This window comes from Sceloporus occidentalis, unplaced genomic scaffold (genome assembly GCF_023333645.1).
Source record: "Sceloporus occidentalis isolate IW3139 unplaced genomic scaffold, rSceOcc1.0.p SCAF_1, whole genome shotgun sequence".
NCBI classification, from domain to species: Eukaryota; Metazoa; Chordata; class Lepidosauria; order Squamata; family Phrynosomatidae; genus Sceloporus; species Sceloporus occidentalis.
In genome coordinates, this window is record NW_028316981.1 from 297745496 (window position 1) to 297769572 (window position 24077).

The window sequence follows — 24077 nt, forward strand, 5'->3', positions numbered from 1 at the left end:
AGGGATGTTCCCAGTTGCAGTTCCAATAGTTCACCACATAGATTGCAGGATAAAAAAACCAAGAGTTCCTGAATTTAGCCTTTAGAGCAGATTGAGATTTGTAAATGGATTGGTATGACTAGAGATGGAAAAACTGACATGATATCTAAGGACTGTTTGTTTGTTTTGCAGTGTACAGTTACTTGTGGTGGAGGAGTACGTACTCGTAATATCACCTGTCCCAAAAATAATGGAGAACCCTGTGATATTTCAAAGAAACCTCATTCCAAAGCTCTGTGTGGTCTCCAGCAGTGCCCACCCACCAGACGACCACTGATACCTCATTTGAAACTGCTCAATGGAAAAATAATCAGGAGAATTGGCTCCAATAACAGAAGAGACCCTGTGAATGATTTGCCGACCCAAAATCCAAGGCCAAGAATCTTAACCACCACTATCTCCACTTCCACTTCCACAAACACAGCTCAGCCTGCAAATGTTACTTTAATACCCACGTCATTTGGTCCTATGAATTCTTTGCAACAGGAAGACTTGGAAGTGACAACAAAAATAGAAAGTAATTCCAGCAGCTCAAGCATTCGCAAAGATTATTCCTATGTATTTAGTGATAACAGTTCACTGAAAAATAGCACTTGGAGACCACTGACAAATAATTCAACTGTTTCAAATTTTACAAATGTGGGGAACATCTCCATCATAAAGCCCTGCAATTCTTCAGAGGCCAGTTATATAAATAAGGACTCCATTATTACTGACCCCGTGTCTTGGGTTGTGACCCCAGAGTACAATTATTCAACTGAAGTATCCAACAAAGTGTCTAATAGTACTGATGGAGGAACAAAGGACAAAGTCAAGAATGAACAGGCAACAAGAAGATTTTCTCTTACTGGCCAGACCTCAACAACCTCACCCACAGTTTATCACTCTGAGTCTTCTAGCCAGGTTCCTGTTATTCCAATAACAGGAGAAGTTTTGCTGACAACCATAGGTCCCCAAAAGCTTCCTGTTCAAATAAATACACCAACAACAACAAATCCTGTTACAGAAGAACCAGCACAGTTGGATGATACATTGAAAGATGAGAACAAAACAACACCAAAATCTAGTGATGGAACATCCAGCTGGCCCACGAAGAGCCCATTTCTGCAAGACTCCCATGTTCCAACAAATCAGGAGAAAGCTTTCAAGACAATTTTGTGGAACAACTCGGATCCAGAAGATTCCATGAACTCTCATACTGATGCTTATTGGATAGTGGGGAACTGGAGTGAAGTGAGTATTGCTGGTTTTTTACATTATGGTTGTTTTTATCATGGAGAATGCAACCTTTAGTTGCATTGGTATTTTTTTTCTTAAAAAAACAACTCTTTTCTGTATCCTGTATCTACAAATCACTTTTTAGTTTGTGCATGTACCTTCAAGATGCCTGTCGACTTATGATGACCCTATGAATTTCATAGGTCTTTCATAGGCAAGAAATACTCAGATGTGGTTTTCCAGTTCCTTTCTCTGAACTAAAGCCTGAAGCTGGGATCCGTTGACAATCTCCTATCCAAGTATGTGCCAGGGCTCAGATCAGTCAGAATCTGATGTCAATGGGGTAATTAGGCCTTCTACAAATTAGGCCTTCTACAAATTAGGCCTTGTATTACCCCTATTGAAACTCCCTTTTCTACAGATAGTCTGCATGCTTGTCTGGATTTATGACAAGAAGGTTAATATGCTAGAGGGGAATGTAGCTGTGGGAAGATGATGGGACACACAAGTTCACAGATGTAGCAGTGTCCCAGCAGCTAGTTATGCTAGTAAATAAATATTGTGATAACAGATCAAATCAAACCTATTTATAATATACAAATAAAATCACAAAATTCAGGAAACTGAATAGTAGTTACAACCCCTTCAGTCGTACCTCAAATTAGAAAAAGACTATTTTAAAAAAGGAAATGACAGGATTATCACTTCCCTTTTCTTTTTAAAAGACTGTTTGCGTTCTGGGCTGTCTTTAAATGGCAAACTGTGCCTCCTGCGGGTATTTGCCAAGCTGACATTTTAAAAATTGTGGGTTTTCCCCCCCCCGATAGCTGGAATCCTAGGGACTCAAGGATTTCGGCCCTGGGGCTCCTTGTGCATCTTTAAAATAAGTATAATTAGAAGATGTTGTTGCAAAAATTAGAAAAGTACACAAACTCTGTTTTCATTGTGTATATTGATTTGTGATGTTAAGTTTGTTCTAAAATGTTCACTGAATACACTTATTCCCTGTCTCTTGTCCAGGTAATTTTTCCATTGCCTGCTAGGTGATACTTACAGCTGAGGTGTGGAGACTGCATCTAAAATTTTCTGAATGCAAAATATACATAATATATGCCATACTACTGAGCTGTGTTTCCTCTCACATCACCTCCCCAAACATAAGACAATACAGTCAGCCTTCCATGTCCACAGATTCTGAATCTATGGATTCAACCATCCACAACTTGAAAATGTTTTTTAAAAAATAAATCCAAAAGCAAACCTTGATTTTGTGATTTTATGTAAGGGACATCATTTTGCTACCCCACTGTATATAACAGGACTTGAGCATCCATAGATTTTGGTATCCATGGTCCCAGTACAAACCCCAGCAGATACCAAGGACCTACTTTATTCACATACTGATTTGTGTTGCCAAGCAAGCAGTAGGCTTCTAGTTATAAATTTTATATAGTGGCATTTAAACAAAAAGACACATGGTGATCTGCCACAGCAAACTCCATTGTTAAGCTCCATTTCCTATCCTGTTGACCCTGGTAACTGAGTCTGAGAGGAGATGGAATCAAAAAGGATGAGGAGGGCCACAGGTTCTTTCACCTACAAAGGCAGAGAAGTCACTTCCTACATAGGAATACTAGCCACAGTATGCAATTATTTCCATCCGAAGAAACAATTCTAGGAAGTTATTTTTCTCTTCATGCTTGTTATAGCCTTCAGGCAACACTGGAAAGGATAAAAGTGTGAAGTGAACTAAAATAATCACAACTGATATGAAAGAGCTTTCAGATGTGAAAGAGTACATAATACTGGGTGAGGTATAACACATATTTGACATTATCTCCCTGAGCTGTCAAGTATGCAGGAAAGAACAGCCACCAAAAAGCTGAGTTTGGACGAAAAGCAACCTTCACATATACCTTTTACTTTGCAATTGTCACAATTTTTCATAAAAGATTGCAGACTTTGTGCATTGCTAACAAAACAGCAGATGTTTCAGTTGGGATGTTAATTGTTTTCTGCTAATTTCTGCCTACATTAAATATGATGCTTCAGACCAACACTAGAATATGATTATCTTTTGCTTCCAGTTACTCTCTGTGCTCTTGGGTTGCAAATGAGATGCTTAATATACATCTCAAGAGGCCATCCCAGCAATGTAATTAAGATAAGAATGTCAAAGCAAAGTCCTTTATTGCTCTGTTATTTTACAGTGTTCCACCTCATGTGGTGGAGGAGCCTTTTGGAGAGCAGTGGAATGCAGCACCAAGAATGAATCTGACTGCCAGCATATTACGAAACCTGATCCAGCAAGAAGGTGCTACCTCCGCCCATGTGCCCAATGGAAAGCTGGCAACTGGAGCAAGGTAATGGCCCCAAGATAACGGTCCCTCTTGGCCATGGAAATCCACTGGGTGACCTTGGGCAAAGCACACACGCTCAGCCTCAGAGGACGATAATAGAAAATCTTCTGAACAAATCTTGCCAGGAAAGCCCCAAGATAAGCTTGCTTTAGGGTCACTATATGTCAGATGCAACCTAAAGGCATACCACAACAATGGCTCTTTGAGTTCTTCCTAGTATTCAGACTGAGTGACCAAATTGTTGGTTAGTTTCTTTGTTTATTAGATTTATGTCTTTGGGAATCAAGTAGACCACTTTCTCTTTTGCTCTGATTCAAAGAGCTATACACTATGGCCAAGGCCACACATCAAAAAGTTGGAATGTAACTTTACACTCACAAAAATACACAACACCACCTCATTAGTGAATTGGAATGCCGAATGTGTATGCAGCCTGGGTCCAGGTTATTTGAAGGACTGTATCTCCCTTTAAGAGCCCATTAGAGCATTAAGATCATCCAGAGAAAAACAAGGGAGAGGGCTTTCTTGGTGGCTGCTCCCAGCCTCTAAAACTCCCTCCCTAGAGAGTCCAGGCCCCATCTTCTTTCAGCAGCAGTTAAAAACATTTTGTTCCATCAGGGTTGGGCTTTTAAATGCTGTGCAAGTCAATTGTCAACGTTTGTATATAGTTTTTCATACATTTTAATATATTAAATGCATAGTTGTTTTAACCTTTTTAAGTGCTTAATTACTTTTTAAACTTTATACTTTTTATGCTTTTATATGGTTTTTAAATTGCACTATTTTTTTTTAATTTTTATTTTATTGAAACATAAAACAGACAATCAAATATACAAACACCAAACATACACAATAACACACTTACATACTCGATGCATTAACCTACTTACAATGGGAATTCAAAAAGAGAAAATAGTAATAATGATATATTGAGAGATAACCCATCATTAAAATAATACGTTTTTATATAGGGAATATTGCTCTATGATCACTTTCTTTTCCCACTCCTATATTTCCCTTCTACATCTTTCCCTTCTCCTATTCCTTGCTTTACTTCTTAACCATCTTCTGCTTCTTTCCTTCTCATCTTAACTATCTTTGATCCTCCATTGTTTCCTTCTCTTTCCTTCAAATTCCTTCTAAAACCTCTTCCCCCTTATTACTACTTACTTTTCTTTTCCAGTTCCCCATTCCCTGCGATTACTACGCCTTCATCTTCACGCTTACAAATCTTCACTCTGTCACTTTCTCCTCTTCTTCTACCACTTACTCTCACCTTCCATCACTTACTTTACATTCTCTTAAACACTCTTCCTCCATCCTCTACCTTCATTCACTTCATTCTTCCCTGACTTCTCTCTCTAATCTTACTAGATATCTTTGTCTTTTCTACTTTGAGTGTCCCTTTTATTTCTTTATATTCATTTCTTTATTTGAGATCAATCCACAGCAGTAATATATATATATATATCTCTTTTTCTCCTTATCTTTGAACCTCAGATTATTTAGATTTTGTTACTCCCTATTTTTGATCCTCTACGTATCCCATTCTAATTTAATATTTCCTTTTTCTTTGCAATTCTTCAAATCCTACATTAGAGTATTTACTTTACTCTCTTAACTTTGTCATTAGATCAATCTTTCACACGTGCATGTTTCTATCTTCTAACTTATTATTATTGTATTTTAAATCCCACTGTTGCTATTTTTCCCCATTCCTTCTCTAGGTATTTCAAAACTATATTCCATTTGTCTTCTACTTCGTCCACTACATGATCTCTAAGTATTAATGTCATTTTGTCCATCTCGATTGCCTCGTATAGCCTACTTAACCAATCTCTCCTACTTGGAATTGTTTTCCCTTTCCACTTTTGTGTCAAAGCCAATCTTGCCGTCGAAATTAAATAATATAAGATCTTTCCATATTTCCTATCCACTTCCTCCTCCCACATATTTAGTAAAAAAGTTTCTGGTAAAAATTTTATATTAGTTTGAAAAATTGAATTAATCGTCTCGTGCACTTTTTTCCAGTATTCTTTAACCAATTTACATGTCCACAAACAATGATATAGGGTTCCAGGTTCTTTTTGACACTTCCAACATAGGTTACTTGTTGATTTGTAAATTTTGGATATTCTTTCAGGGGTCAGATACCATCGAAAAAATGTTTTGTAATAACTTTCTTTTAAGCTTTGGGATGCCGAATATTTTAATCTCTTTTTCCAAACCTTTTCCCATCTGTCCATATTTAAGGGATACCCGAAATTTTTCGCCCATTGAATCATATTTCCTTTTACTATTTCATCTTCTTGTTGCCAATTTAATAATAGTGTGTAAAATTCTTTTATCCATCTTGGGTTTTCTTTTTCTATTATCTTTCCGAATTCACTTTTTTTCTCCTCAAAACCTAATGTTTTGGAATCTAATTTAACTCTTTCTCTAATTTGCCAATAGCTAAACCAGTCTAGATTGATTCCTTCTTTGGCTAGTTCTTCTTGAGTTTTAAGTCCCAACCTTCCCATTTCATCTTTCTTCATTATTTTAGCATACGTTAACCACTTTGTAGTTTGCCTTGTTTCGCGTCTTTGAATTGCTTCTTGTGGGGAAAACCATGAGGGGAATTTTGTCATAATTCTATATTTGTATTTGTTCCAGGTTTTGAAAAGTGTTCTTCTTATACAGTGTAAATTAAAGTCTTTATTTGCTTTGATCTTATCATATCCCAGATAAGCGTGCCAGCCAAAGGGTAGGTTCTCTCCTTCTATTTCCAACAACTCTTCCTCTTTTAATAGTATCCATTCTTTTAGCCACATTAGACAGCATGCTTCAAAATATAGTTTTAAATTTGGTAACCCCAATCCTCCTCTTTCCGTCAAATCTTGCATAATTTTTAATCTAATTCTTGGTCTTTTCTTTTGCCATATAAAATTACTCAAATCCCTTTGCCATAATTTAAAAAAATTATCTTTGATTATAATTGGGAGAGTCTGGAATAGAAATAGAAGTTTGGGGAGAACCACCATTTTTATAGCTGCCACTTTCCCTAATAGGGACAGATTACATTTTTTCCATTTTTCCAATTTTGCTTTGATTTCTTTCCATACTTTTTTGTAGTTGTTATCAAATAGTTCACCCAAATTACTCGAAATTGTTATTCCTAAATATTTCGCTTTCCTCTCCACTTTTATTTCTAACATTTTCTGCAGTATTTTTTCTTTATTTATTGACATATTTTTTGTTAACATCGTAGATTTTTCTTTATTCAATTTACATCCTGATATTTCTCCAAACTTTTCTAATGTATCCAATAAGTCTTTTGCACTGTTACAGGGATCATTTAAGAAAACAACTAAGTCGTCAGCAAAGGCTCTGATTTTGTAGGTGTGTCTCTTTATTCTTACGCCTTGTATGGCATTGTTATTTTTGATCCTTTTAATCAGTCTCTCAATCATGATAATAAATAATAGGGGGGAAAGCGGGCAACCCTGTCTAGTTCCTCTGTTAATTTTAATAAAGTTTGTTTTTTCCCCATTTATTATAATTTTGGCTTTTTGCTCACTATAAATTTGTTTAATCCATCCTATGAAATTTGCACCCAATTTCATTTTTTCTAAAATTTCGAAGATTGTTTTCCAATTTACTGTATCAAATGCTTTTTCCAGGTCTAATAGAAGGAGGCCTAATTCTCTTTCATTATGTTTTTCATAGAATTCAATTACGTTCAAAACCAATCTTGTGTTGTCTCTTAATTGTCTTTGGGGTAGGAATCCTTTTTGATCTTTATCAATACAGTCCTTTAGAAATTTTTTTAATCTGGTTGCCAAAATAGCCGAAAAAATTTTATAATCTATATTAAGAAGTGAGATCGGTCTATAATTTTTAACTAAATTTGCATCTTTTCCTTCTTTCGGAATTAGTGTTATATCTGCCTCCTTCCATGTTTCAGGTACACCTTCTTTTATGATAGAATTTAACAATTTTTGCAGGGGTCCACTTAATTCTTCTTTGAATGTTTTGTAAAAAAGGGGAGTAAATCCATCAGGCCCTGGTGCTTTGCCATTTTTTAAGTTATCGATTGCAGTCCTAACTTCCATATTACTAATTGGTTTGTTTAAATCTTCTAATTGATTTTTACTTAATTTTATAAATTCATCTTTTTCATCATCTAAGTAGATTTGGATTTTATTAATATCTATTTCCTGTTCTTTATACAGTTCTGAAAAGAATTGAAGAAAAGCATTTTTTATATCCTCTTGTTTAGATACTATTTTACCTTCTACTTTTAATTCAGTTATTATTTTCTTATTTTGCTTCTTTCTTAGCATTTCTGCTAATCCCTTGCCTATTTTGTTAGCTTGATCAAAGCTTCTTTGTTTTAGAGTTTTTAGTTTTTTACTGATTTCAATTGTGTCTCTGCTTATTTTCTGTTTCTTTAATAGATTTATTTCCTCTAGTATTTTCGAATCCCCTAGATGCAATTCAAGTTCCTTTTCTTTAATAGCTAATAAGTTTGATATTCTCTGTTCTTTTTCTTTTTCTTTTTTATTCAGATAAGCTTCTTGATTTATTAAAAAGCCCCTCGCTACTGCTTTTCCCGCGTCCCAAACAGTTTTGATTTTCATATCTTGAGTAATATTTTCTTTGAAGTAGTTAATTAGCACTTCCTTTGTTTTTTCTATAACTTCCCTATTCTGTATTACAAAATCTTTCATTCTCCAATTGCGTGTTAAAATTTTTGGTGAAAGGGTTGCTAACACTGAGTTGTGGTCAGAGATCGTTCTCGGTTGGGTTTCTACTGTTTTGATAAGGCTACATAATGAGACTGGCATCCATATCATATCTATACGGGAGAGGGATTGGTGTCTATTTGAGTAGAATGTGAATCCGTGTTCCTTATTTTCTCCTATTCTCCACACGTCTTTCAAGTCATAGCTTTTTATCAAATCGAAGAAGGATTGTGGGAGTGTACCTTGATTACTTTTTATTTCTTTTTCAGATTTCTTGTCCATGGAGGAATTTACTACTCCATTAAAATCTCCCATTAATATTACTTTATCATATTGTAGTTTCTCTATTTCATTATGTATTTTGTGGTAGAACAATCCTTTTTTATCTTGGGGACCATAGACTCCAAGGATTAGACATTTCTCATCGTTTAATTTAATTTCTACACCTACATAATGTCCCGCTGGGTCGTTTATTACTTCCTTTGAATAAATATAATTTTTAATATAGATCACTACTCCTTTTTTCCTATTTTTAGCTGCCGAAATATAATCTTTCCCTAACTTTCTAGTTCGTAATAATCTTTTCTCTGTAAATTTGATATGGGTTTCCTGTAGACATATTACGTCACATTTTAGTTTTTCCAAATTGTGCGTTACTTTTTCCCTCTTTTTGGGTGAATTTAATCCTTTTACGTTCCAGGTTATTAGTTTCATTTACTTTATCTAGTTTGCTTCTAAAAGAAAGATAAAAAAAAAAACTAAAACAAAAACAGAACACCTTACCCTTTATTTTCCTTAGTCTTCTTTCACAGTTCTTCCCTACTTTCTCCTTCTGATGTGTTTCCTTTCTCTTTTTCCTCTTCTTCCTGTCTTGCTTCACTTTCCTCTTTTCCCGTTGTGAGATCTGATGATATTAAATCTTCTTTTTCTTCTCTCGCGTCTCTGTCTTTCTTCTCTCCAGTCGTAGATCGTTTCATCATTTCTTTTTTGAATTCCTTCCAGAAATTTTCTGCTTTCTCCAACGAATTTAATTTGTATCTTTTCTGATTCCATGTTAGGGAGAGTCCCTCCAGTTCTTCCCATCTAAATGGTATTTTGTATCTCTTCAATTGTTCTGTAAGGAATTGGTAGTCCTTCCGTCTTCTGAGAACCTCTGCGGGGATATCTTTGAACACTTGGATCTCTGTTCCGCGAATCACAAATCTCGTCTTAAAGTTTTTTTGAAGGAAGGCATCTTTCGTTTGTTTACGTACCCAATATAGGACCACATCTCTTGGAAGTTTCTTCGTTCTCGCAGCACTTGAGCTTATTCTATACATCCTATCGATTTCCCCATGCATTTGTTGTACAGGCATGTCCAGATATTTCGCTAAATATGGTGTTAGGAATTCATATAAGTTTTCGTGTATTTGTTCTGGGAGACCCCTCAGTTTGATACATTTTTCTCTTTGCTTGATTTCTAACTTCAAAATAGCATCTTGGTCTTCTTGTTGATATTTATTTAAATCCTCTATTTTTTCTTCCATTTTTCTCGTTTTTATGTCTAACTTCTCTATATTTCCTGTTATTTTTTCAATATCTTTGTTGAGCTTGTCCAAATCCTGTCTTATCCTGTTTGCCTCATATTTCAGTTCTTTCTTTGTCTCTTCCCTTGATTCCCTGATTTCTCGTCTCGTTTCTTCTTTTGAATCCCAAATCTCATTTTTTAACTCCGCATGTAGCCTTTTCATTTCTTCCAACAAATTTAAATTTGAGTCTGAGCTTGAAAGTCTTCTTTGGCTGGACATCGCCGCTGCTTGCATTTGTCTCTCCTTTTCCCTTCGAGTTGTGGTCATTTTCGGTTCCTGCAAAGATCTAGTTCTCCGTTTATACTATTTTATAGTACTTTTATGCCTATATTCCCTCACTCTATTTTAGTTTTTATATCTGTTTTATTGTTATTTAACTTTTATCAATGAACAATTTTTTCTTTCTTTCTCCCTTTTTCTAATTACTGCTGTGGATGTCTCTTCAATCAGGTTCCTTAATTCCTAGTTGCTTTAAGCAGTTTCCTTGTAGAGATAATATTGTAACTCAAATTTGACTGTTATTGAGCTTCCCACTTATGTAGATTTACTTTAAATAAGGAGAAGCAAAGAAAACAATCAGGAAATAGGGTCAACTCCTATAAGTTAGTTGTTCAATATATTCTAGACCCTGTTGTATTTTATAAACCTATTGTTTCTGTAAGTTTATTTTTGTCTTTGTTAACTCTCTTAACCAAATCTACCTCTATACTCCTTCCTATAAAAGAATAAAGGGAAAATTAGTTCTACAATAATTTGAGAAGGAAAAGGAAAGAGAGACACAAAAAGAATAAAGTGAAGTGAATTATCTCCTCTATAACAATTGTGAATGCTATCTTTCTCCAAAACAATTTAATTATATCAATATAGATGTAGTCAATATAAGAAAAGAGGAGTGATGAGGAAAATAATCTGTTTTGCTGTTTCCAACCTTTAAACTCCTCAAGGGATTGAAAAGAATGAGAAATACATAAATTCAATTAGTCAAAAAGTATTCAAGTTGATAATTTTTCTTCCAAAAACAAAAGAAACCACTCTATCTATCCCCTGAGGCTGCCAACTTACAGCCACCATATGCTATAAGCAGTTGTAAGGTAGGAGCAATAATGTGTCTTCTCAACTGATTTAGCTAAGGGCGCTTTTCTTACAAACTTGGCCAAGAGAGAGGTTGAGTTATCTGTCGAAAATATATATTAAGCTCTTGTTTATACTTTTTGGCCTTTTAGCAGAGACAATGCATTGAAAAGAGTACATCTATATATATATGGGGAAAAAAACCCTATGATTTTTAGACTGAAGAAGCATTGAACCAACAGTAAGCTCAAACAAAACAATCTTTCTCCCTCTCCCCTTTTCTCTCCCGTCTATTTCCTTGATTTCCTCAGGCAGCAGTTTGTCTCAGGCGGGGGAAGAAAAAAAAGAAAAAAAAATAAACAATAAAAATACTAATCTGTATCCACAACGTTGATGTTATATTAATCAGAGCTGCTTTCTTCCTTTCTTCTGGCTTCTTACACCACAAACAATGTTTCTATCCCGCTGGTAGGAATTTCCAAGCACATGTAGCAGATTCAGTTAGTCAAAGTTTCCCCCCCCCCCCCACCTTTTCAAAGCCATCCAGTTGAATCTTTGTAATCCTTTGTAATCTTAGCTTAATACTCAGTTGCCACAATAATCTAGATTCTGTAGAGTTCAAATGTTTTTGTATTCCTCCCTTTGAAGTCGCTCTGATGCCTCTCTGCTAAGAATTGCAAAAGACACAGCTCAGCTGCTTGTATTCCTCCTGCAGATGCAAGATGGTGGTTCATCCACCTCCCTTCTTGCTCCGTCCTTTCCAGCAAGAGTCCTCCAAACCATCCAGCAACCAATGCAAAGTAGGATCAACACAGCAGTTAGTTCAGGTTATCTCAACCCAGAGAGAGTGGGGAAAATTTCAAATCGTTTGTAGCTTCTTAAACTTACAGAGACAGAAGCTTGTGAGTGTGGGGGAAGGGAGAGAAGCCGCTGCAGCGAAACCAGGTAAAGCAGAATTGCTGTTTTCCCTTCTCCCTTCTCCCTTCCCTTTTCCCCGCTCAGCGCTTCAGTTAGAGAGTTTTATGGTGTCATAGAGGATTTAATAGTAAAGGTTAGAGTCTTTAGTAAGATCAAAGACGATTGCAGTAGCTGTTAATTGCGAGCAATAAACAACAAAGGCAGTGTTGGGGGTGCTTGTGCCGCGGCGCGGCTGCTTGATCCCGGCTCTGGCTGGCTCAAGCCTCCTTTTGCTTCTGGCGTCTCCTTACCAGCTGCTCTTTTGCTGCTTATTTTCTGGTCGCCCTGAAGCTGTGGAGGTTCCCGATGAGCCCCTCTTCTTCCCCCCTAACTGGGGAGCTCTCTTGGTATGTTTGCGAGTTTGTAAGCTTACTTAGGTCCTGGGATCCGCAACCCTTCCCTCAGCACGACATTGAGAGAAGGCTTCTCACACCCTCCATAACACCGGAAGTTGGGAGGTCTAAAGGGCTAAATTGCACTATTTTAAATTTGTTAGCTGCCTTGATTCCAGATTGGTTGATGACTTTAATTTTAGTATGACAAAAAAGTTATTGGTTCGGGATATCTTTGAGATGGATGGATGGAGAAGTTTGGCTGGGGACACCGTAGGCAGAGAGAGGATGGCTTACTGCTTTGGGTGTGAAGAGATCCTTTGTCTCAAGTTTTGAAAGGAAATGCCAATTACCTATGGGAAGGAAGGAGCACTTTAGATTTGGTGGTTTTGTTTGCCTGGATGTTCACATATTCCTTTTTCCCTGGGAACCTAGTGTTCCTGAAAGGTCATTGATCTCCCAAAAACATGCTATCTCTGGAAATGAGATATGAAAATATGAAGATGCCAAAATACAGTGCAGGGTAATAATAATAATATGATCCATCTTAATAGCTTTCATGAAGGTTTCCAAGGTGGTAATCTGACGGATCTCATCCAGCAGGTCGTTCCAGAGTCTAGGAGCAGCCGGTGAAAAAAATCTCTGGGTCACTGCTGAAAGCCTAGTCCTCTTAGGTTGTAGCAGATTCTTCCCAGCAGAACGAAGAGTGCAGGATGGATTATATGAGAGAAGGCACTCCCGCAAGAAGTCAGGACCCAAGCCATTTAGAGTTTTAAAGGTTAAAACCAACACCTTGTATCTTGCCCGGAAACTAATAGTTAGCCAGTGAAGGGATTTTAAAACTGGTGTGATGTGGGCAGATCTAGGTGTACCAGTAACCAACCTGGCTGCCATATTCTGTACCAATTGAAGTTTTTGAACTTGACACAAGGGTAGCCCCATGTAGAATGCATTACAGAAGTCGAGCCAAGAGATTACCAGCACATGTACCAATGTTTCAAGGTCTCCCTGCTCCAGGAAGGGGCGCAGCTGGCATATCAGCCGAAGCTGATAACAAGTGCTCCTGACCGTCATGTCCACCTGAGCCATCAGATGAAGGAACAAGTCTAGGAGCACCCCCAGACTGTGAACAGACCCTTTCAGGGGAAGTGTGACTCCATCCAGAACTGGCTGGCATAACTCCATTCCAGGATTGGGGGTCCCTATTACAAGTACCTTCGTCTTACCTGGATTCAACTTGAGTTTGTTTTCCTCATTCAGTCCATTATCACATTAAGACAGGCATTCAGAGGAGAGATGCCTTCCTTAGTCACTGCAACAGTCTGAGACATAGAAAAATATATTTGGGTGTCATCAGCATACTGATAACACCCCGCCCCATGTCTCCAGATGATCTCGCCCAGCGGCTTCATGTAAATGTTGAAAAGCATTGGGGACAGAATTGTGCCTTGAGGGACGCCCGACCTAAGCTCCCTCTTGGCCGAATAACTGCCCCCAAGCAACACCATCTGGAATCTGCCTGAGAGGTAGGATCGGAACCACTGCAAAGCAGAGCCTCCAATTCCCAACTCTCTCAGGCGTTCCAGAAGTCAATGGTATCGAAGGCAGCTGAGAGGTCCGAGAACACCAACTGGGTCACACTTCCCTGTCAGTGACCAGGCTATGCAGGAGTGCTTTACAATGCACATGGATATGCAATTGCACTGCATATGCAACTCTGTTTCTGCAACCTTGAGGTCTGTACGGCGGTTCTGCACTGACCAAAAATGCCCAACAACTTCCATGGGGAATTTTCCCTGGCATAAGGCACCACAGGATGCTGGCTAAGGTTGTCTCCAGATGCAGTACTGCAAAATTCCTTTAAAATGGGGAAAAATTGTTGTGTTAGTTAAATACATTTCTCCAAGTCACTGAAGAATTTTGGATCATCTGTAACTGTATCCTAATTTTCCTTACACCAACACTACCCTTTACCCTAATCTTTTCAGGCCAAGTTCACTTGCATGTATAACAATAAAGAAGAAAGCAGAAAGGAAGATTGAATAAAAATGCATTGTACGTCAGGGATTATAAACCCAATTATGCAGCTAATTCTGATGCAAATGTCTTTCTGTAACAGCAACCACTATCATATTGGATATTTTTTTTAAAAAAAAAAATCATTTTCTTTATGCTTCCCTGTTCTTACAAGAGGGATATTCAGGAAAGTAACCATTTTCTTGATTAGCTAAACTGCTGCTGTTTTTTTCTCATTATCAGATATTACTCTTATTATTGTACTGTACTATTGCAGATATTGCTATTTCTATGCAGTTATCTAAAGAGGGTATCTGAGGATAACAACACAAGCCTAACCAGGGAGAATAATTTTAAATCAGTGGAAGATTTTGGTTTTTTTCAGAAGACAGATGCTCCTGATGAATCTGACATTTTGAACAATAATTCCCCAAATCTCCCAGAAAGCTATGGCCATCTTATTTCCAAGCCCCTGATAAAACACTAATATGGAAAGAACTATGACTAGGATGTATCTGTGTCATTATGTGCTTTCTTAGAAAATGTGCAAGGCTGGGTTCTAGTACTTCCTTGCACGAAGAGTTTCCCCCTCCTTCACTTCCTCTTTGACCCTTCTCTGTAACTCCTCTGTCTGCTGTCTCCCCTCCTCCTTTGGGGTTGTTCTCACTTAAGATTTGAAACGATTTAAAATACAACGTTTTTAATAAAATCGATTCAAAATAACACTGTTCTTACCCCGCTATCCGAATCGCTTTGTTCATCGTTCCCATCTGGTTATTTAAATAGAAGTTTTTACCTGCAAGCGTTCCTACTTGGCATGAAATCGGTGTTTAAATAAAGCGATTCTTCTCCTCCATACCTTATTTGGAGCTGTCAATCAATAGTACGTCAGAATGACGTAACGTTAATCCGGAATATTTGGAAGCGATTTATCTTTTGGCATCGTTTTCATTTCATTGACTGTTTGTGAATTTAGCGAATTTATGAAAGCGAATTTAGGAAACCCAAGCTCTTTCCAGAGGAACTATGGGATAGGTTTTGCATGACAGCATCCCCTCTTCATGTCTCCCAAAAGACAGCCAGGGAGAATCCCTTCAGAGAGCCCAGAGATCAATGAAGGAGGCTGCTGGAAAAGCAGGGAGGGAGCACTCTTCCCAAAGATTCTCTTTCCAGGGTTGGAGGAGAAGGCAGATTCCATTTGAGAAAGGGAGGGAGAAAGGCTCTATTCCCCCCCCCCTCCCATTGATCAGAGCCCTTCCTTGCCTGGGCGAGATCAGATGCCTCCTCGCGAGGAGCCTTCCCTTCCCTGCCTGGGTGAGATCAGATGCCTCCTCGCGAGGAGCCTTCCCTTCCCTGCCTGGGCGAGATTAGATGCCTCCTCGCGAGGAGCCTTCCCTTCAGTGTTGCCAACAAGCCTCGGAGATAATTCCCGGAAATGCTTGTCCAAAACCCGCTGAATCCCCTCACATCACACTGAATTTTCAGTCACAATTCCCAGAAAATTCCCATAATGTTAAAATGGCGGATGTTTTGCAAATAAACGTAAATATAATTGAATAAAAATAATTGTAACTTATTTCAACTCTCAAAATCACCATTGAACCAAACAAAGAATCTTTCAGTCCTTTTAAGATATTTATTTTGACATGAAGGGGGTTCAGGAAGCTTTGTGCCAAATAGAAATGTGTTCGGATGCAACCGCACTGCAGAAATAAATCCAGTTTGACACCCTTTTAATTGCCATGGCTCAGTGCTAGGGAATCCTGGGAATTCTAGTTTTCTGAGACATTTAACCTTCTCTCTCAGCAAACTCTGGTGTGACAACAAACTACAATTCCCAGGATTTCATAGCACTGGGCCATGGCAGTAAAAACAGTATGAAACAAACTTCTTGGAAGACAGAGCAGGGATGCCAACTTACCAGGTGCTCTGCCCATGCTCAGAGGCATATTTAATCACTAACACACACACACAGTCTCAGGGACATCACATTCACATCACACAACTAACTAGTAGGGCAGCCCATGGAAGGGAGGGAAGATGGAGATAAACACATCCCTGATTATTCTACCCAGGTGCTCTGCCCATGCTCAGAAGCACCTTTCCACCTCTTTTTCTCCTCCATTCTTCTACTTTTTCCCTACTAGATTTTCCTCCCATCGACCCAAATGGTCCTCCTCACAGTACAACAACAACCCTGAGAGGTAGGCTTGGGGCACTCTGCCCAAGCTCAGGAATTCAGAAATTCAAATGTCACTCTCAGGCACACACAGTAGTCCCAACATCAACCCATGATACCATTATCAACTATTGCCTTTGTGATTGTGTGCCTTAAAACTTATGGCTTACTTGGAAATTCAAGGCAATTGGGATTAAGCCAGCCAAATCCCTCACTCCTCCTGGGCAACACTTTGTGCCTGGGTTGGTTGCTTGCCCAATGCCTGCCTCTCTCTCTCTCCAGCAGCCGCTTTGCCTGGAGCGGAGCCTGAATGCCTGAGGGGGGGGGGCAATCAATCACTGTCCTCCTCTCTCTCTGATTGGCTGAAAAAACTGTTAGTGTGATTCCAGAGTTGGTTGGTTTGCTCTTTGCTCCGTTCTGAACTTCTGGCTCTCAAAGGGAGTTGTTGGAGAGAGAGAGAGAGTGTGTTTTTTCTTCAGCCCTCTTTCTGATTGGCTGAAACTGTTACAATCCAAAGGGTTGGTTGCATGCTGCAGGCAGCTTTCAGGCTGGAGCTGAAAGTCGCCGAAAATGCACTGAAATAGAGGAGGGCACGGAAATCACACGAAAAGCTCTGAAAAGTCACCGTTTTCGTGTGAAAGTCGCGAAATTGGCAACACTGCTTCCCTTCCCTGCCTGGGTGAGATCAGATGCCTCCTCGCGAGGAGCCTTCCCTTCCCTGCCTGGGCGAGATCAGATGCCTCCTCGCGAGGAGCCTTCCCTTCCCTGCCTGGGCGAGATCAGAGCCCAAGCGGGCAGGGAATGCCTCTTCGAGAGGAGCCTTCCCTTCCTGCCTCTCCTCCGTTAGAAATGGGCTCTCCCCACACAGAGGGGAGGTTGCAAAAATAAAAATAATCCTTATCTATTATTGAAAGACCACAGCGGACAAAGGGGTGAGGGAAGCAAAAATGGCACAGAGATCAATGGGAGCACAGAGATCAATGGGAGAGGCTTCTGGCAAAGTGAAGCTCTTTCCAGAGGAACTATGGGATAGGTTTTGGAGGGCAGCATCCTGTCTCCCAAGACAGCCAGGGAGAATCCCTTCAGAGAGCACAGAGATCAATGGGAGAGGCTTCTGGCAAAGCGAAGCTCTTTCCAGAGGAACTATGGGAGAATCCCTTCAGAGAGCCCAGAGATCAATGAAGGAGGCTGCTGGAAAAGCAGGGAGGGAGCACTCTTCCCAAAGATTCTCTTTCCAGGGTTGGAGGAGAAGGCAGATTCCATTTGAGAAAGGGAGGGAGAAAGGCTCTATCCCCCCCCCCCCCCCATTGATTAGAGCCCTTCCCTGCCTGGGCGAGATCAGATGTCTCCTCGCGAGGAGCCATCCCTTCCCTGCCTCTCCTCCGTTAGAAATGGGCTCTCCCCACACAGAGGGGAGGTTGCAATCCACCGGGGGAAGCCTTGAGCAGCCGGGACTTCAGGTGTTTAAAGCGCTGAAGAGATTAAGCGCCTGTAAACCATTAAAATAAAAAATAAAAATAATCCTTATCTCTTATTGAAAGACCACAGCGGACAAAGGGGTGAGGGAAGCAAAAATGGCGACAGCCAGACGGATGGGGACAGAAAGGGCAACTCCCCCAAGGACAGCCCCATCGCACTCCGCTCCTCCCATTCATCTAACGCGATTTCAAAGGCTGTCGTTCCTATTTAAATGCTCCGGTTCCTAACTCGAATCAATGGAAAAACGTAGGTCGGACCCTAGTGTTTTTTTAACACGCGTTAAATGAGGAAAACTCGATTCAAAATTTTATTCCGTTCTACAATTCGATTTGTAGTGGGGACGATTGCGGGTTGCTCTAGAACCGTTCTAGGTTTAAATCGGATCCTAATAGGAACGCCACTCCTTGGATTCAATTCAGAACGCAGGGTTTCACCTAGTGAGAACAACCCCTTTGTCACAAATGCTTCATCTGTTGAGGCGCCTCTGGTACACAGAGAAGAGGACCAGAGAAGGAAGAAATTCTGTTGTTGGATAAATGATTCCCCACCCCACCCCCTACCCCCATTTATCCAACAGCAGAATTTCTTCCTTCCCTGGTCCTCCCTCTCTGTGTACCAAAGACATATGCCTAGACATATGTCTAGATCAGGAGTTTCCATTATGCCTCTTCAACATTTCAAGAAAAACATCACTGCCTGGTAACTTTTTAAGGTGGACTTAGCTTAGGGTTGCCATTTGTCCAAAAAAAACCTGGAAAATGCCAGATTGAAGGGACAAAAAATGTCCCAGCCAACTGGGCCAGTTGAAGCAGCGAATCCTAGATTACTTCTCCATTGCAGGCTGATGGGTAGGTTAAAATGTGTCAGTAGCAATGAAGCAGGAAATCATGGGAAAAGGCTGGCATTGGCAGGAACCTCTTCCCACCCTGCAGGCTCCAGTTGCTACTGCACAGGTGTAGCTTTCGGGCAAAGCAGATGGCCAGCTTGGAACAGCCAGAGGCATTCCAACCTCAGAGCTCCCCCTAATCAGTGCAGCACCACAGCGACCAGACACCATGATTCTGAGGCCAGCCTCCACCTCAGTCCCAAACAGGCCACTAGTAAGAAGTGTTTTCTCTGCATTCCTTTTGCTGGAGGTCCTGGGCCACCATGGGCAGCCTCAGGCCAGCATGTGTCAGAAGCCACTCTATCTTGCCTGTCTGTTTTGGGCCATTGTCACCTTATTCTTCCATTCCCTCCCTCCTTCCCCCAACAGTCCCAGAAAGTAGAAAAGTAAAGGAGGCAAGCAGAGATAGCCTTGTGTTGTGAGGTGATTGTGTTTGTAACTTGAGCCTAGGCCCAGGCAACAGGATGGAATTCCACTTCCAAACAGTCTCAAGAGAGTACTGGGAATTCATTTATTCTCTGGGGCTGCTTGGAAGTCTCTTTGTCTTCACATCAGCTAGTGGGGGCAGAAAGAAAAAAGAGCTCTTAGCTTGGTACTGGTACTGAGATTGAAACATAATGGTCGAAAAAATACAAAGATTAAAATATTGAATTTGCATAATCAGAATACAAATTCATCATATGCATAATTATAATAATTTGCACAATATGAAAATGAGATACCCAGAGTTGCAGAACTCGAATAAGGAACCCCTAGATGGATTGGCACTTGAGGGAACTGTCTGAACAGCAAGAGCAATGGACAGCTGCCAGAATATGCATTGGGGGGGGGGGGGGGCAATCCAGTGTAGCTGTCTAGGTGGCGCTTTTTGCTCTGCCAGTACTGAACTGGCTCTTGGTCAGAATGCTGTTGGTACAGTTGTATTTTTCCCAGGCTCACTAAACAGCGAGGAGAGAAGGTAGACACTGACCAAAATCATGTATGAACCTGATTAGTATAACAGTTCTGCATGTGTAACTGTTCTACAGCTGGCAATTAATCAACCCCCAGATTTACTATAGAGCCACTGCAGCCATTCCACCTTCCACCATGTCATTCTGGAGAGCTGGGGGAAAATCAGAGAAGTGTCTGGCTACATTGCCAGATGTGTAATGATAATATCACCTGCTGAGGTTCATTGGGGTCCTCAGAGGTATCAGCAAGTTTAATAATAATTTCATTTCTGGGTACAGGGACATAGCCAGATGCTTGCTTGATTTCTCCCAGCTCTTGATCAGATACAGCATGGTCGTTCAAGGGCTTCAGTGCATCTGTGGTAAGTCCAGAGGGGAGCTTTGGTCAGTGCAGGGGGGTGGGGGGGATACCTATCTTGCATCAACCAGAAAATGGCAATACAATAAGTAAAGTTGACTTACACCTGTGCATGTCACTAACAGGATACCACTATCTGTCAGCTCCAAACAACCTGTTTTCCATTGTCTCACTGTCTTCATTGCTATTGCACCAACAGCTCTCCAACTGCCAGTTCCAATGCCTGTGTGTAGTTATGCTACCAGAGTGCACCAAAAGGATTCTGGTCTCCTTTGAATCCTCATTTTGGCCAGAAATACACCCAGTGCATGTGAGAAAGCAACACAGCAAACCTATTCCTTGTAATTGCAGTCTTACCTCAGAGCTTAGAAATGACAGATTTTAAGTAGCATTTATGTATGTATGTGTGGATGGGTGTGTAATAACCCCTTCCTTTTTGCAATCGAGGTGTAACAATACTACATTTCAAAAGAAATGTAAAAAAAGAGGAGCAATGTTGCATTTTTGGTGCAACCGAAATATTTTCCCATTGCTTCTTGAAAAGCTACTTCTGAGAGCATTTGTAGGCATTTTGAGCTGATTTTTTTCAAATTTTATGCCATTATTCTATTAATATTCATGACTCTCCCTCAAAAAGGTAACAGAAAAGCATTGCCTAATGCAATGAGTTTAAAGAAGGGAATTAATAAAAATTAATTAAGTCTGGGGGATTTTCAAAGAGTTTCATTTTTTAAAAGTAACTTTCCCAATTCTGTCTATCCTATCAGTACACTTCCAGACATCCCTGTGCTGCCTCAGGAAATCCTGGCAATATGTAGTACCACTAGAATGGCTAGTTTTGCCTTTGAGTCAGTAAGACAGTAAAAATATGCATCTGAGCTTTCTTGCTTTCCTATTCCCTCCACATCCCCTTTTCCTTTTGTGTCTTGTCTTTTTTTATTATAAACTGAAGGACAGGGACAGTCTTCTCTTTTATTTTTTTTATTATTGATATGCAAGCCACTCTGAGAGTCTTTCTGACTACAGAATGAGTTACAAATAAAGAAGGATGCCAGCCAGTTGGCCAGTCACAACGGATGGTTGTCAAATTCAGCACATGTTGCAAGTAATAAAATTACACTGAAGGAACATTTTTCAGTAGACTGAATGAATATGACACACACACCACTTTTATCCTTCCTATATAAGGACAATTCTCAGGCTAGTCTACAAAATTGTGATTTTCCCAAGATTACTAGTGATCTCCATGACCAAGCAGGTTTTTGCACCTGAGTTTCCCTGATTCAGATTCAACAGTACAGGCTGAGTCTCCCTTATCCAAAATGTGTGGGACCAGTGCTATTTTGGATTTTGGATGGTTTTTTTTCTTTTAAAATACTTGTGTTTGCATATACATAAATAGATATCTTAAAATTCAAAAGGCCATCCACTATCTGTGAGCTCTGAGCATATATACCTTGTACATATAGCTTGGAAGGCAATTTTATACAGTATTTTTAATATGTCTATGAATCACAGTTTGTGTTCACTGAGTAATCAGAACGCAAAGGGGTCACTGTCTCAGCCACTGATGAAAAATGTTTGGGGTTTGGGAATTTTTCGAATTTCAGAATTCTAGATGAGGGAGATGCAACCTGCACCATACTTTATCTGTTGCTGTGTTGGCCATATATTTCTAACAAGAGTCCTTTAAAGCTGTAACCTTCTCTCTGCAGTGCTCCTCAAACTGTGGAGGTGGATTCAAGACCCGTGATGCTTATTGCCTCGATGTGCGTGACAACAGAATCCTGAGGCCATTCCACTGCCAGATTATAGGACGCAAGCCACAGCTGAATGTGAGCTGTAACAAAGAGCCCTGCTTCAAGTGGCGTGCAGATCTCTGGAATGAGGTACACAGTCCTCTAAGGCAGGCTATTAGACTGTATAATTAATTACCAATTACAGGCACAACTGCGGCCTCTTAAGGCATTATGAGTATTTCTTCTCAAAGCAAGGCACAAACCTACTCTTGAATGGCACTTAGCAGCTACTCTTGGGGATGCCGAAGCATTCTTGCATGTAAAAAATGTCAAAGGTGTACAGTAATCCATGAGCAGGTATGGCTAAGTTGAGGATGATGTCAGAATACATGTCCCTCACCAATACTAGATAGAGTTCATGGGTATTGCAATTGTTTCTCTGTCAAATGTGACATACAAGGTGGGTCATATTACAGTCAGCCTTCTGTAACTATGGATTCTATATCTACTGATTCCATTATCCATGGCTTAAAAATATTTTTAAAAATATAAATTCCAAAAGGCAAACCTTGATTTTGCTATTTTATATAAGGGACACCATTTTACTAAGCCATTGTATTTAATGGAACTTGAGCATCCATTGATTTTGATATCCACAGGGGCTCCTGGAACCAAATCCCAGTAAATACCAAGGGCCCACTGTACAGCTAGGAAAAGTTCCTTCTTTGGACAGAAACCTCCAGAATCTCCCAGGAAGCAAGGTTACTAGGACTTGAGGACTAAAAAAGTATCTTTTTAACCCACAAACATACTACTGAATAGGACTTTGCAGCTCCTCTTGGAGATGCTGGTGCGTTTTTGTATGTAAAAGTGTCAAAGATATACAATTATCCATAAGTTTTCCCAGGAACTTTTGAACAGGAAGTTTTAAAAGCTTGACCTAGGCAGCACTACCGTCAGTGACATGCTAAGGGCCACAGATTCGGGATTAATAAAAGTCAATTAACAGGACAGACATTTTTGCCTTTATTGCCTTTGTCCTGCTCTTGGAAGCTGAGCTACTTGCTTTTTTGGTGAGATCAAACATGCTGCTTCCTTTTCTCTCCATTATACTATAAGTACACTGCTATCCATACTGTCTTCCAGTGTCCTGTTTCATGTGGAGGAGGCATCCAGCAAAGAGCTGTGCAGTGCATCAGTGTGGAAGGATTCCTAGCCAGCGATGAGAGCGTGTGTGAGCACAAGGCTAAGCCTCCAGATGTGCAGAAATGCAACCAGCAAGACTGCATAGAAAGTGCAGATCGATTGCACTCAACAGCAGAGGAGCCTCATCTCAGAAATACAGAGAATCCTGCAAGACAGGGTACTTCATTGGGAATGTTCTGGCATTGCTTTTTAAACTGATAAATATCTTGTGTCTACATCACAATGCAATGGTTAAGCATAAATTTAGGAATGGTTAGATCAGCCTTTGTTACTGCCCATGTCAGTTTTACCTGTATTTGCATCAGTCTGTGAATTGAGGAAAGGGGACTTTGTAAACATTCATATTAACATGTGTATTTAAACAATTTGAACATAAATTAGTAATTAAATACATATTTTAAAGATAATTTCAATATGGCTGCTGCCCCACTGCAAAATTAATGCAGTTTGACATCTCTGTAACTGCCATGGCTCCATGCTATGGAACCCTGGGATTTGTAGTTTGTTGTGGCACCTAAGCTCTCTGACAGAGAAGATTAAATATCTCACAAACTACAAATCAGAATTCCATAGCATTGAGCCATGGCAGTTAATGCCTCGTTAAGGTGCATTAATTCTGCAGTGTAGATGCAGCCTAGATCAGATTTGCAGTCATAAAGTACACTGCAGGAATCCTATATCAACATTTACTCAACTTAACTTTACATATACTTAGCTAAGCAGCAGAGGCACAATGACCCCAAGGAAATAGGCCAAATAAAGCACCTTCCGTGTGCTTTTGGGGTCTGGCGTTCAAATGACACACACCCACAAGGTGCCCAGAAGCTGTTCTGAGACCAGCTAACACAGTTCAAAGCCAACCCAAAAAGGAGTAGCAAAAAGACACTCATGTCAGTGGCCCATTCTGGACCATGGCAATGGCCAGCTTTGGGACCACAGCATCCAGTCACCATGGGTCCGGAGTGGCCGCAGGTTACTCCACTTGGCCC

At 39.9% G+C, this 24077-nt stretch overlaps 1 protein-coding gene across 1 annotated transcript in view; it reads left to right on the forward strand.

Annotated features, from left to right (window-relative positions):
• The window catches only part of ADAMTS12 (ADAM metallopeptidase with thrombospondin type 1 motif 12), a 213862-nt gene that overhangs the window by 182784 nt on the left and 7001 nt on the right, over nucleotides 1–24077 (forward strand). The window contains 4 exon segments of the mRNA XM_089496788.1: nucleotides 172–1272; nucleotides 3468–3620; nucleotides 21859–22032; nucleotides 23029–23245. Of these exon segments, the coding sequence (XP_089352914.1) occupies nucleotides 172–1272; nucleotides 3468–3620; nucleotides 21859–22032; nucleotides 23029–23245 (1645 nt within the window).